Below are 14,794 nucleotides of genomic sequence, written 5' to 3'. Positions count from 1 at the left end.
CGCTGGGCGGCGCTGGCGGGAGGCGCTCGCTGCGTTCGGTTGTCGCGGCGGCGGCGCTGGGCTGGGCCGGGCCGGCGGCGGGCGCGGAGCTGGCGGGAGCGGCTGCCCGGCGCGGTGCCCCGGCCTGGGGTGAGCATGCTGCCCTAGTGCTGGGGCTATGTCGGAGGCGGCCCGGAGCCTCCTGCAGCGCTGGGGCGCCAGCTTCAGGAAAGGCACCGACTTCGACTCCTGGGGGCAGCTGGTGGAGGCGATCGACGAGTACCAGATGTGAGTGCGGGGGCGGGCGGCGCCCGCCAGTCCGCGGCACGGCCGCCGGCACGGGCCCCGTGCGAGCCCTGTGCGAGAGGCAGGGAGAAGGGAACAGACCCGAGGCGAGGTGGGGGGGAGCCCCACCGGGCCTAGGCCGCGGCCCCCCACACCCCTCAGGCCCTACCGGCAGATCTCCTCTGTTATGTAAGGCCTGGGGCCATGGGTCGGGACGTCCCCTGAGGCGGGGCGGGGGGGGAATCTCCCGAAGCTGCCGGGAACTGCTCCACCGAGACCGCCGGTCGGTGGCGAGTACTCGACCGGGAGCTGTCCCCTCGCCGGGGGATAAGGCGGGAACCGTTCCATGCTTTGGCTACGGTGGCAGTAGGCTGGCGCGGAGCTGCAGGGCCCCCCCTAGCGCGGGCCTTCGAGGTGGTTGGTACAACCACCGGTGGTCCAGGGTAACCCCATCCTATCGCTCTGTTCCCCACCTTCGTGTTTATGGCGAAAAGAGAGACTTGTCTGAGGCAAATGGGCTGCTGAAGCCACAGCCTGACCCCCCCTAAAAAAAAAACCAAACAACCCAGTCAGGGTGAAAACTAGTCCGCTACATGCTTGTTTGTTTCACCCCAAGTCAAACCTGGATGGAAGAGCGGGGAACCTAGCAGCCCCAGTTCAATGGGTTGTAAGCCCCATGGCTCATGCTGGGTGGGATGGCACCATCCACAAATCCTTTGGTATGAGAGGATAATTGGCACTGTAGGGTACTGTTGATGGTATCCTATGGAACACACTTGGTAGCTTTAGTCAAATGCTGTTCTCTACTACATTCTACTGGATGAAAGTTATTTTGTTGTGATCAGAGTATTGCAGGCTAAATGTCTTATGATGCATTTTCTGGAAGAAGTCCAGAGAGTTTGCACTTGTTGCCTAAGAGAAAGTCAGCTGAAGAGACGCTCTTTGAGAGATCTTCTAACGCTACTCAGGACTATTCAAGTTATGGGTTGTAACTGTACTGGCTACCGGTTCAGTTGCCATTCAAAGTAACTAGGCAGCTGGCCGCATACAGCATAATCTTGAGATGCTATAATATTATAATTTCATTCACTCACTAGGCAGGATGATGCAAGTTCAGTTCTTTGCAGTTTGCTGATGGTCTTTAGAGCAGGGCAAGCTGTTACTACAAACTTTGGCACAGGGAGGAAAAGAAGTTCTCTTCCAGATCTGTATCTCAGAACAGAAAAAACACATCATCAGAAAGTAGAAGATATTTTTAATAACTTCCCTTATGTGGACATTATGAGGAGTCCACTGGATCTTAATGCTTTAAACTGACTTGGCAATCATAGCAGTTTTATGTAATGACGTTTCTTCAGAATGAGAAGTCTTCAGGCCTCTTGTTCTGAGCTCATTTCATTGAGAAGTAAGGTCACTAAACATTCATAGACAGTCCAGTTTGAGAGTTGAAGTATAACTTTAGTTCACTTCTTCCAAACATCAGTTGTATGATATGAGAACTGAGGTGATCTCTGCACCTTTGCTTTATTCTGACTTTGGAGCAGTGCGGTGTAAGAAAGTAGTTGTGTTGTAGCCTGCTTTTAAAAGCCTTATCAGTGAGTTTCTACTCAACAGAGTAGTTGTCAGTAGATGAGCTCTGAGGTTCCAGGAGGGTGAAGAAAGGGGAGAGAAGGATCAAAGGATTACAGGGAGCTATTTCCTTGTGAGGAGCAGAGCCTTTTCAGTCTGCAAATCTTGCTGCTTGTAGATACAGCAGGTAAGTTAATAATAGATCTATAGAATAGAAGTTGCAAATAAGAAGTACAGGGCAAGATACCTTCCTCTAGCTCTGGAGAGAGATAAGAGCCTGGTTTTACACCGTTGCCCTCTTAAATGGCAACCTGAGATGGGAAGAACAAGTCTGTTGCAGTTGACTGGCTGCCACTAATGTTGGCAAAGTCTGTACAGATCAGCCCAGAGAGGCTGGGGAGGAGCTGGTTATGGTGAGCTTGCTGACACTGAGAAAGATTTTCCCAAATCTAAGCTAGTTCAGGCTATGAATTTTGTGGCTACTGATGTAAAACACAGTTATTTACCTCCTGTGTCCAGCTGTGCCTACATCTGCTCAGGTCGTTGTTACTCTAGGAAGTGCAGGAGGCTTGGTGCAAAGGTTGGCCCTTGTTCGTTCAGGTGCTTACTTGAGCAGGAGTCCCCTCAGCTGTCAGCAATACCTTCTCTGTTGAATGTCCCTGGTTGTGGAACTTGGTCCAATCCAACTTTGAACTAGCCTCAAGTGGGATGCCAGATGTGCTTACTGGGGTTAGGATGATTTAATTGGTGACAAATGGAAAGAGGGCTGTGTTACTGGTGCTTGCAAAAATGTTAATACTGTTGTGCTGCCTGTTGTGGTTGGCATGATGCTGCCATGGTGATATGTTTCCTTAAATTGTTACTTTTAAGTGCCCTATATATCCTGTGTGTCATATCAGTGGGGTGGTAGGGAAGAAGTGTACCTTTGGGTACACTCATCTGTCATCTTTCCACCTTTATGAAGGGGGACAATGCCCTGAGTTGTTCAGTTGATTTGTCCTCTTATCTCTTCAGTAAATAAATAAGTTCTGATTTTTTTTTTTGTTTCTGACACAGGCTTTGAAGTTCATCTGTTTTGATATATGTATGTTAGCACTCCTTCCAAAACTCAGGCAAATTCCCACCGCAACCGTGACACAAAGCTGAATCCCTTTAACAATGCAAACTTGTGAGGTTCCAGACGGAAGTGTATTGTGGTGCCCTGAGTACTGCTGCTGCCCCTGGGTTTCCCCTCAATCCACTGTCCCCCATCCCCCTCTGCTTTTTAAAATAAGATTATTTACAGGGAATGGCAACAATTACCCAGAGGTTTTGCTTGTTTAACATTCTCCTTCCTCCCTGGACGGAAACTGTAACTCTTCCCATAGCTTCCCTCTCTAGCTTCCTTTCGCTTTCTGGAGCTGTTTGCTTACTGTTGCTTTCCAAACCCCTTGGTAGTCCTGCCTCCGTGGTGACAAGGGGTGGGAGCTCTGGCTCACAGGCAACGCTGACGGGCTCAAATAAGAGAGAGCCAATACACCCCAGCAGTGTGGGCCAGGCCACCCTGTGCCTGGCTGCCAGACACTGGGAGAGAGAGTGAGAGGCCATCACTGAGGGTGCCCGCACTTCCTGGCAGTCTGACACCTCAGACTCTCCCTATGAAATGCCTGTGGCCTTGGGCCACAGTAGCTCTTCATCGGGAGTATGGTTTGTTATTCTAGACCAAGGTGATGGGAGAGGAAAAAGGTCAGTGCTTATAAAGAGAGGGGCTGTTGGCTAGAAGGACCTTCTTACCTGTGCTCCCTTTATATTACATGATATATGTAGCCTTTCCTGCCTATTGTAGTTGCATACTAATTGTCCATCTTCTGAATGTTTTTAAGTATGGCCCACCACGGTTATAGAAATCTTTGTTAAAAAATCCCAAACAAAAACTATTTGAAGCAACTGCCTGTGGACTTTCTGGCTGAAACATTTTTTGGAGGCTGGGGGGAAAAGTATATGTTTCTGTGTTGTGTTCCTACTCTCTAACTTTCTTCCCCTCATCCAGATTAGCAAGGCATCTACAAAAAGAGGCTCAGTCTCAGCACAACAACTCGGAGTTCACAGAAGATCAAAAGGTGAGTGTTACTGTTTGCTCAGTCAAGAAGCTTCACCTATAGATGTTAATGTGTATTACTGGCTTTTTATCTCACAGACCAGAGCCTTATGAGACCTCTCTTTCCTTCCTCAAAATACCCAAACAGAAACAGAGCCCAGCACAGCTAAAACGATTGCTGTCATTAGATGTGACAGATGCTCTGCTGTGTTATATTGAATGTTGTGCTTGCTGGCTGTAGCCCTTCATAACTTCAGTGTTTCTTTTTTTTTTTTGGATGACCTTTTGATAACTTGCTTACACAACATTAGCACAATTTATGTTGTGAAGTCTGAATACAAAATGTCTTGAACTGCAGGCGTTGAGGACCTGTGTAAGGAGGACATTAGCTTAACATGTAACACCTGACTAGGAAGGGTCCTGGCAGAGTGCTCCCTAACACTTATTTGTTTATAATATTTCAAAATATTGAGTTACTTTACTCCTTCCTCCCTCCCCTCAGTTTAAAAAGCTGTTTCTTGTCTCAGCATCATATTAATGCTCTCCTGTGACAGGATTTAAGAGAAAAATGCTAGCTGAGGTCTCATACACTCAAGCATTTTCAGCAAAATAAAATCTTTTGATATGAGGCCCTGCTACGGTTTTGTGTCCTGTATAAAGACATGTTTTTCTTATGGATGTGAAATTAGAGAACCTTTGTATTTCCAGACTTCCAAGTCATAAGATCACTTGTTTGAGCAGTGGTGTTGCCTGAAAATTGATGTTTGCTAGCCTAGAATCTCACCTATGGTAATAGAGTGCTAGAATGATGGGATGCATGTTTGGAAATGCTGGTCCTGAAAACAGGTTATTGCTGCAGGAATATAACTTGATGAGCTTAAAGAAACTCATTACAAAGAAATATACCCTTACATAGACTGATAGGAGTTTGTAACTGTTTCCTCAACATGTATCAATAAGAAAAGCCAAGAACTTGTCTTCCATGTTCAGTTTAACTTCTGCAAAGAAGAAGATAAGGCTCATGATCAACCTAAAATGGTTCATAATCTTGGAGAAGGATTTCGTCCACCTTTCCTGAACTGAAGGCTTTGGGGCCTTGTTAAAGTTGGACAGCTGTTTACTGTTTGATTGCTTCTGCCATCATACCTTACTGGTAGTTTTCTCCATCATTATCAGCTATTGTCATCTTTACTATGTATTTCCCCTTGGTGGGTACTTTGGAAAATGTAGTTACTTCATGAAATCAAAGCTGTTAATCTCACTTCTGAAGGCATCATCTCCTGTGAGTGTGGGAACCAGAACCACAGAGGGCTTTGCTTCCAGATGTTCTGCAAATCTGATGGAAAGGACCTCAGACCAGATTGTGGAAGTGAGTGAGGTCAGCCATGAGGGAAGGCCTGGAGAGTTCAGGAAGCAGAGATAACTGACCTCAGATGTTGGATATGCGACTATGATCATGGCTTAAAGCAATAATCTTCTGAAAAGAAAAAATGAGTGGCTATTTTGAATCCTTGCAGAGTGATACCTCTTTCTAAAGCTGATAGAACCTACAATAGAGATTGTAATTTTTGTTGCTCTTTTTTTTTTTTCTTTTTTTTTTCTGATAAGTAAGGGGCTGATGCACTGAAACTTTGAGCATGGTTATCAAACATAGGTGCCTGTTGCATTGGCCACATATACAGCTGAATTCCCCAATGTTTTGCTACAGAACATTCTATTTCCCTCCTGAACTGTGAGGCATGCTAGTCCCCACAAAAATAAGTCTTGCTTTTGCTTTGAAAAAAGCACGTAGAACTGTACAGCAGAATCTTTTATAAGCTCCTTGCTGTTCTGGGCTTCCCTATTTCTGCAGTAGCTCAGCCAGTATAATGTAGTGATCATGACCAATTACTATCATCACTAGTATCCTTCCCTTGGCATGTAGGAGTAGAGTTTACCACAATTCTGGGCTTTCAAACAGTTTGGCTGAGTAGAAGTGTGTCTTCTCTCTGACCACCCTTCAAAAAAATCTACATACCAAACCAGCTGCTTTTGTTGAAGTACGTTTCTGCCAGTGCATCCACCAGCATGCTACTTTCTCCTGGTTACAGAAGGTACCTTCCTTTAATATCTTGACTTCCTGAGGTTCTGTATGTTATATAAGAGCCACTTCTTTGTTTTTCGGAATGTAGAAGAGTGTGTAAACTTCAGGGCATGTTTATGTGACACTACTAGCCAAGCATGTGCACAGGATTTCCTAGATTGGAGAAGGCAAGGCTGTGAAGCTAACTATGATTTCCAGTTGCTTGATCTACCCTCATTCCAGCCTTTGTGTAGATTTACAGTTAGCTGCTTTCCAAAAGACCATCCATACCATGGAGAATTACTGTGAGGCTGTCATTGTTTATTACTTGACAGCTCTGTGAAGACGATGGATTTCAGCAGTGATTCCTCAGTACAACCAGGGGAAAAAGTATGACCTTTACTGCTACAAGGAAAAGACAAGGCTAGGTTCAAATCCCTAGCCGCATCTGTCTGCATAAACTTTTACCATGTTTGGGTTTATTTCATGCATCACAGGTGGTGTTGCAGTACAGATATGGCCACACCATAATTGATGGTGTATTATTTGCTAATGTAATCATACAATCTGTTAATCTAAAAACACTTGACAGATACCACCAGTTTCTTTCCTAGGTGTACTGTGAGCCAGTTATCATTTATCTTTATAATAAATGTTTGTGGTAAGAATTCAGACTTAAAAGTATTCATATCTTGCCTTTTTGCTCTTGATCTGAAAAGTCTGCTTTGAAACACCGTATTCTACATTCCTTGATAGAGCAGACTGGTTCTCAGAATTTGCCATTCCTTCCTCAATCTTTAGGTTCTAGGGGAAGGGTGTCATCTTATATCTCCTACTGGATGTAATTCTGGAGTTTTAGCCCTTAGGGTAGGCTCTGTCTTGACTTGGATGGACAGTGCTGGAACCTTTTTTAGAGATTGTGAATTTTATATAAAAAAAATTCTCTACAGATATATACTGTAAACAACAAATCAGTATGTTTAAACCTATTCACCTGCAATAGCTTTAAGGAGGATGTGCAATAATTTCATCACCTAGAAGCTGTGTGTATGGAGTATTGACAGGTACAGTTACCTGGTGGATTTACCTCAGTCTTAATGTCTGCATCGTCTGTTCTTTATTTCACCTTCACTGTCTGAAAAACTCCATTCATGATCAAGCCACAGTGTTTTGCTACATGAATTGTTGCAGTTAGGTTTGGCCATGGTTGTCAGCTTGCCTCCAGCTATAGTTACTCTCACCCAGTTCTCTGTGCAATAAATTTGACCTTTAAAGCCCTCTTCTAACCGCAGTTGTTGCTTCTCTTGTAACTGTTTTTGTGCTAGGCTGAGTTTGCTTCAGTATTGTAAAAAATCATGCTTTTTTTATGCAATGATAACTTGCTGAAATAAGAGCACTGTTGAACAGTCTTTGCATGATTCATTAAACTACTGGTCTCCTAACAGCCTAGACCTCTTTTTAAAGCCAAACTCTGCTCTGGCTCAGTATTTGTGCAAACGTCTTTAACTGCAGTACCGTTAGCACAGTCATTACTCACACAACTGCACTGAAGAAACCTTGACTACGAGATCAGCTGGCTTTTTCCCTTTGTGATCACAAGTTTACGTAAAACTGAACCTTACATATTTCAAACTAGCAAAGTTAATTATGGCTTTAGTCTTTCTAATGAGATGCAGAATATTTTCCCTGCTGTAAAATTGAACCTTTGCATGGGATAGTTGCAGCTGAAAATGATAGCAGTGTTTAGCTGCATTTTTAACTTTTGGGTTGGGTGTGGTCCCTTAAAAAAATAGTTATGAATAATGCCTGCTGGGAGCTTGCCATATTTCAATAGATTCCATATAAAACCTATTCTTTACTATTTTAAGACTCCTGATCTCTCTTCAATTAATCTGTTTCTAGAGCCATTATTGCCTTTCAGCCCCGAGGAGCCAGAGGATGCAGACTTTGTATTGCTGTTTACCCTGTTAAGGAGGTACTTGCTTCAGGCAGTTTTACGAATATACAGTTCTTAATCTGTAGGTGACGGGGAACAGAGTTGTTGCTGAGCTGATTGGTGAATTAACAGGAAACAGGAGTTAAGCATGGTTTCTTGAGACTTCATTTACCATGCGGGCTTATTGCTCAGTGTGTGAGACTGGGAGGGGAAGAGCCATGTGAAAATCTGTTTACACATTCTGATTGTGTGGTGAGACACAGAGACTGTGTGCTGGCATCGCGTGAGCTTATCGCCCTTTTTCTGTGGTGCGGTTGGAGAGGTTCTGATGGAACGTGGAATGGGCACGCTCTTTGCTCAGCAATCAACTGCCAAACTTTCGGAACAGCTGGGTTTTTGCAAATGTTAGAGCTGTAGTCAAACCTCAGAGATTTCCCCTCCCTTCCCTAGGGGACCTCTGAATTCCTTTCTTTTACCCATTACTTCACACCTTCCTCTTTAAGATTCTACCTTTGCAAGTGTATCTTTCCAGATGTTCTCAAATATAAAAAGGAATTCCTGTTGTTACCCTGCAGCTGATTAGACGGATGTGGTGCATTCTTACCCTAGGGACTGAGAGTCTGTTTCTCTAGTACTACCTGGTGTGTCCTCCCATCCACCCTGAAGGTACATGTAAATCCACAACACTCGTGTGGAGTGTGGGTCTGAAATGCCAAATTTCATCCAGGACTGTATGTACTCCTCTATCTTTCAAAAATGTGTGTTTTTCCAAGCTGTGCTAGAGATCCAGCTATGTATCTCTGCTATGTCGCTGGGTTTATTTCAAGGAGGTAGGAGTTTGTTTACTGAACCTAAACTACAAAATGAACCTCCACAGAAACAGAGCTGTAATACTTTGCTGTGTTGCATGCAGACATACAGTCACGTTACTCTAGATCAAAATTACCAAGCAGCACACTGTTGCACATGGCATGTCGTAGATAGAGGAGAAAACAGTGTGTCCTGTGCTAATATGCATCACGGTGGACAGTAATATAAACTATGAGGATGTAAAGTCTGGGCTAATGCCATGCTGTAGCAGGGTGTTACAAGGAGACGAGAGGAGATACCAGCTGGGGAGAAATGGCTTCACAAGCTTTGATGATCCTGTGGTGACAGATGAAAGTCAGATATCTGAGGCTTTTACACACTCCAGCTGTTGGCTCTCCCCTTGAGATATTGAAGTCTGATCTGCTTATGATTCAGCTCCTGAACTCTTTCAACTTTCAGTGTGATGTAAGGTGAACTGAAACTGGAGCCATTTAGCTTTTAGCCTGGCCTGTCAAAACCAGTGGTGGCCCAGGAGCTGACTGAGGAGGAGTAGTGACATCTCCTTGCAGGAGAATTAGGATGGATGACTGGGGAGGATAGTTGCGAAAGCATGTCTAGCTTTTATCTTCTGCTATAAACTTCTTGGAGCCCTAAGATGTGATCCTCCTTTGAAGGAAAGTTTTGGCTTTTGACTGATACCACGTAACTTGCCAGATGCCCCTACTCTCAAACTTCTTTGATGCTGGAGATGTGCTCTAGGAAATATTTTTCTCTCCTTGCATCCAGCTTGGGTGGGGGGCTGTTTTTAAACTGGCTGATTTAAAAGGAGAGAATGAGTTACAGGTGCATATTTCAACTTTTATCTTCCTTCTGAGGAGAACACTTACTTTGAAAATAAACTGCTTTTCGTTGTAGCTTTGTTGTTGCTGTTATTCTTGCCTCATAAATGTTCCATAGAGTGTTTTGAATTTTATTTGGCCCCAACCTCTGCAGCTAGTCTTAGTTTTTCTTCACTAAAACTTCTTAGTTAATGAACAATCTTGTGATGGTCAGGTGAGGTAAAATACACCGTGCAGTTGTGTCCACTTGATGTCAGTTAAGGAAGTCTTAACTCCTCCTTTCAGTTGGTAGTAATAGAAACAAATGTGACTGTTGCTGAAGCTTCTTACTTTGAGACACAAAAGCTTAAGTAGCACCATCTTCAAAGTAAGACTGCTAGCGACAGGCTATTTCCAAACCCTTCTCTCTCTTCTACATTTTAAAATGAAAAATGAGGAATTACTTCACAGTTCTGCTTGAGGATATTTTAGATAGCTGACAGGTTTGAATCAATGTATTTCATACATCACTCAGGAGTTTACATGTCCTCATTACAAAAATAGAAAGTTAGAAAAATAATCTGCCTTTATACTTCCTCTCCCTTCAAAACCCACAAAAGTGAACTGTATTTTTTCAGTGCTGATATACTGGGCTTCTGTAACTTCTGAGGAGGGCTGACTTGGTCTGCTGAGATTGTTCACACGTAGACATGACTCTAAAAGGGCAAATTAGAACAAAATGCTCAAGTTCTTGGAAGCTATTACACTGGCTGTTTCTGATGTTAATTTTTTTTCTCACAAATCACTTCAGAACAGTCAAGTTTGTAAACAATTTATGATGTGGTAGGTTATTACAGTTTCTGTTGAGTGAATGATCCCTGTCTACACTGATGAGCTGTGGGAGGGGAGTTAAGTGTCAGATGTCTGTTTCTTCTATTGCACTTTCAGAAAGTCTGCCTTGTGTGTAAAAAAAAAGTTTATGATGATGAATTGTCTGGTACAGTATAATAAATCTGAAATCTTTGCAAGAAAAAAGCAGTTATTTATATTTTCTTTTAAAAATTGAATATGCTTTTTTTTTCTTCCAGAAAACCATAGCTAAAATTGCAACATGCTTGGAGCTGAGAAGTGCAGCTTTACAGGTATAGCACTTTTTTCCTATATGACTTCATAGATTAGTGACAGGTAACTGTAAAGCTTTTGAAAGCTAGTTTAGTGTCTTCAGAAATACCCCAAAACAGAATGAACAAACCCTTGAACAGTTGAGCTTTCCAGGTTGTCAACATGATGCTCCAAGTTCCTGCCTTAAACTTTTATATAAACATGTGTTAGGGTTTCTACAGGAATTTAACCACAAATTTTATGTCTTTGGTTCTTTGCCTCATTTTCCTCCTTCAGAACTGACTAGTTTGTCTTCCTGACCTGTATGCAAGGTAGAAAGACTTCCCCGAGGGATCCTTGCACTAATTCAGCTGCTTCACAAACCATAATAGAGCACGAGGAAGAATGTGTGTGTAGAATTGTCGTGGTTTAGGCCCATCAGGGAACAAAGGCGACGATTAGCCTCGAGTACCGAAGAGGCTGAGGATTGCTCGAGGGCAGGGAGGGCTTAATTGCCGCTTAAGGTTCAGGACAAAACAGACCAGGCTACTCGGTTTGGGGAAGAAAACAGAAAATAATTTAATGCAAAATCAACCAAAACATAACCAAAATGAAACAACCCAGAGTAATACATCAATGGAGAGTCCAACCAGCCTTTTTAAGAACACCTTCTTGCCACCCCTCCCCTCTTCCCGGGTTCAGAGCCCTGATCCCGGGGTTTTTACCTTGCCCCCCCCCTGAACGGTTCGGGGGGGCAGGCAGTGGTGGGGGTTCAGTTAGTCGGTTTCCGAGAGCTTCTGCCGTTTGTCCCTCCTCAGGACGGGTGAACTCCACGCCAGTCCTCCCTGCAAGTCCGTGGGGTAACTCACAAGCATGGCAGACTTGCACGGGCTGCTCCGATGCCCACTTATTCCAAAGGCTGCAGCTCCTCTCTGCCTCTCGTGTGGGGCTGCTCTGCGGCGCGCAGGCTCTCCAGCACGGCCTGGGCCATGGCCATCTCCCCACACAGTCCCTCGCCCGTCCGGGCTCACTCACATGGAGCTGCTGGTGGCTCTCAGTCCTGCCACGAATCTCCATAGGTTTCAGGGGCACAGCTTGTATTCTCGCCACGGCTTGCAGAAGGGTCTCCGGTCTACTGCTTCTCGTTCCTTCCTCCTTCTCTGGCTGAAGGGTCCGCGTGGTGGCCTCCATCTTGTATCACTCTCCACCTCCCCTCTCGCATTTCAAATTCCCGTCCCCTAAATAGTGATCGCAGAGGCGCCAGATTGGCCCAGCCGGGCCGGAGGTGGGTCTGAACCTAGGAGCCGGGGGAGGGTCTTCACTGCAACCCGCTCCCCCTGTTACCAAGCCAAAAGCTGCTCCTTGCTAAACCAGGACAAGAATAAAAACAACTTTGCAGCAGTCATGAAAATTGGTAGTGCTGTAGGCAAATATATGAAAACAATGATTTAGAATCTACTCTTTGAGCTTTTTACTAGACTGAAAGTAGATGTCATGAAAATTAATTTCTTTTTCTCTTAGCAAAATGTTATACTAAAACAAGAGGAAAGTGAGAGAAATTAAAATAATAATGTGGATGGGGTAGAGATTACAGAATCACAGAATCTTAAGGGTTGGACGGGACTTTAAACATCATCTAGTCCAACCTCCCTGGCAGAGCAGGACCACCTAGAGTAGGTCACAGAGGACCTTGTCCCAGGTGTGTTTTGAATGTCTCCAGAGAAGGAGACTCCAAAACCCATCTGGACAGCCTGTTTCAGCACTCTGTCACTCTCACAGTGAAGAAATTCTTCCTTGTATTTCTTTGGAACCTCTTATGTTCCAGCTTGTACCCATCACCCCTTGTCCTATCACTGGACATCACTGAGAAAGGCCTGCCTCTATCCTCCTGACGCCCATCCGTTACATATTTTTAAACATTGATGAGATCACCCCTCAGTCTCCTCCAAGCTAAAGAGCCCCGGCTCCTTCAGCCTTTCATCATAAGGGAGATGCTCCACTCCATCATCTTGGTGGCCCTGCACTGAACTCTCTGCAGCAGCTTCCTGTCCTTCTTGAACTGAGGGGCCCAGAACTGGACACAATATTCCAGATATGGTCTTATGAGGGCAGAGTAGAGGAGGAGGAGGAGAACCTCTCTTGACCTACTGCCCACAGCCCTTCTAATACACGCCAGGATGCCATTGGCCTTCTTGGCCACGAGGGTACATTGATGGCTTATGCTTATCCTGCTGTCCACCAAGACCCCCAGGTCCCTTTCCTCTCCACTACTCTCTAAGAGTTCATTCCCCAACCTGTGCTGGTACATGGGGTTCTTCTTTCCCAGATGCATCACTCTACACTTGCCCTTGTTGAATTTCATTAGATTTCTCCCCACCCAAGTTCATAAACTGAAGCAAAGTTTGGGTTACTGGATTACCTCTTTACCAACCTGGAGTGGTGACTGGCAAATTTTGCATCAAGTTACTCACAGCAACGAGGTGCATCAGCTGCATTGTGCTGCCCTGGGTTGTCTGAAAGGCTGGGATACAGTGCCAATTTAGGCAATGTGCTGAAGCTGGACTAATGAGGACTGACTTGTCTTGAGGTTGTGTGGAGTTCAAAGAGTTATTTGGTTAGCTCTACCTGTCTTTCAATTTTGCTTTAACCTGGGGTGTTTGAACGACTTTGTACTTGTTCTGATTCACCGTGACAAGGGCAGGAGTGTTGCATTGTGAGACCATGGCTCAGGTCACAACTTGGAGCAACAGCAGAAGATGCAGTAATGTCATAACCTGCCAAAAGGGAGAGAGAATGTCTTGCAGGAACAGCCTTCCTTGCTGTTGGTTCCTCAGTAGTAACTTGAGAGTTTCATAACCTCATGTGAGTGTACTAGAGCTTCTCATCCACTTGACTTTGGAGAATGTTTTACTTGGTGCAATTTTGTTACGGTTTCTGAGCAGAAATTAAAGCAGTGAATGTGGTAATTTTTACCCATTCTTCTAATGTATGGTTATAGCTGCTTTACCGTCTTTCTGTAGTCTTGCAGAAGGTCGCTGTTGACCCAGGCAAAACCAAGACATAAAAACCCACTGGGCCTTAAAGAAGTGTTTAAAACAATAGATGATCTTAAGAGTTACTGAGGATATAATGACCAGTAGGTAAGGCCTGATCCTCTGCCTGAAAGAAGTCCAGTGCTCTTGTTTGCACCACGTATGCCAGCTCTGCCACTTGTCGTCTCAGAATAGGCTAGTTCAGCCTACTGTTGCTGAACTACTTCAGAATAAAAAGTTAAGCCCCTTTCTGTTGAGGTAGTGTGTCAAACAGGCTCACTGAGGATCAGACATGTGCTACAGACAGGTGAGGAACCTGCATCATTAACAGTTGGAGAAAGGAGAAATGGGAATTCCTCTTTTGTTTGCAGTATTCTCTTAGCTGAGTGTTTTGTCAAGCTTGTCCTGTGTACTGTTATTTCTGCCAGTGTTACGGTGTCTTGGATTGTGAGCACTTCTGTTGGAACATCATTTTGCAGTGCAGTCTTACAACTGATTTTGCTTCAGAACAACTTGATTGGGAAAGAATTAAAACAAGTCCTCCTGTCTTAATATTCCTGTGGGTATTAAGTATGGAAGAACAACTAGTTGGTTTAAAAATATTTATCTTGCGTTAGAGCTTGGTATGTGGGATAAGTTTGTTTTCAGTAAATGAGAAGTAACGTGTTTCCTGCCTCACCCATGAGCCTAGCCTCTGCTGGGGAGATTTTGGTTGGTTTTTTTTTTAGGATGTAGCTTTGAAGTGTAACCTGGTATGCTTGAACAAAGGAAGCACCTCGCATGCTTATTCTAAGATACGGTAGCTACGTCTGAGGAGAAGGTGCATACTAAGATCTAACTCTTTCTTTGTAATGTCCTAGTCCACCCAATCACAGGATGAATTTAAGCTCGAGGATCTGAAGAAGTTGGAACCAAGTAAGTAATATCTTCATATTTTGAGTAACTTTTGTCATTACAGTGGAAAATTTGACAGCAGTATGAATACTGACTCACCACAGTGTGATTTGACAGTAATGCTGGTTTTAGGTAGTTCTTCTTAATATTCGTTACCATGTAGACACAATCTGATGTGTATTAAGGAATGTAATGTGGGTAACTTCAAAGTATAGTCGTCCTGATATTTTA

At 44.2% G+C, this 14,794-nt stretch overlaps 1 protein-coding gene across 3 annotated transcripts in view; it reads left to right on the top strand.

Annotated features, from left to right (window-relative positions):
- Window positions 1–59: 59 nt before the first annotated feature.
- The window catches only part of AIDA (axin interactor, dorsalization associated), a 34,471-nt gene continuing 19,736 nt past the window's right edge, over window positions 60–14,794 (top strand). For 2 of the 3 annotated variants that reach the window (XM_061991477.1, XM_061991475.1), the window contains exons 1-4: window positions 60–267; window positions 3,863–3,932; window positions 10,625–10,678; window positions 14,530–14,584. In XM_061991477.1, coding sequence (XP_061847461.1) covers window positions 158–267; window positions 3,863–3,932; window positions 10,625–10,678; window positions 14,530–14,584 — 289 coding nt within the window. In that variant the 5' untranslated portion in view covers window positions 60–157. The remainder of the gene's footprint in view (window positions 268–3,862; window positions 3,933–10,624; window positions 10,679–14,529; window positions 14,585–14,794) is intronic. The other variant, XM_061991476.1, reaches the window with a different exon arrangement.

Source organism: Colius striatus, chromosome 2, assembly GCF_028858725.1.
Source record: "Colius striatus isolate bColStr4 chromosome 2, bColStr4.1.hap1, whole genome shotgun sequence".
Taxonomy (NCBI): Eukaryota; Metazoa; Chordata; class Aves; order Coliiformes; family Coliidae; genus Colius; species Colius striatus.
Note: the sequence above shows the minus strand (reverse complement) of the source record. Positions and strands in the feature narration are given on the sequence as shown.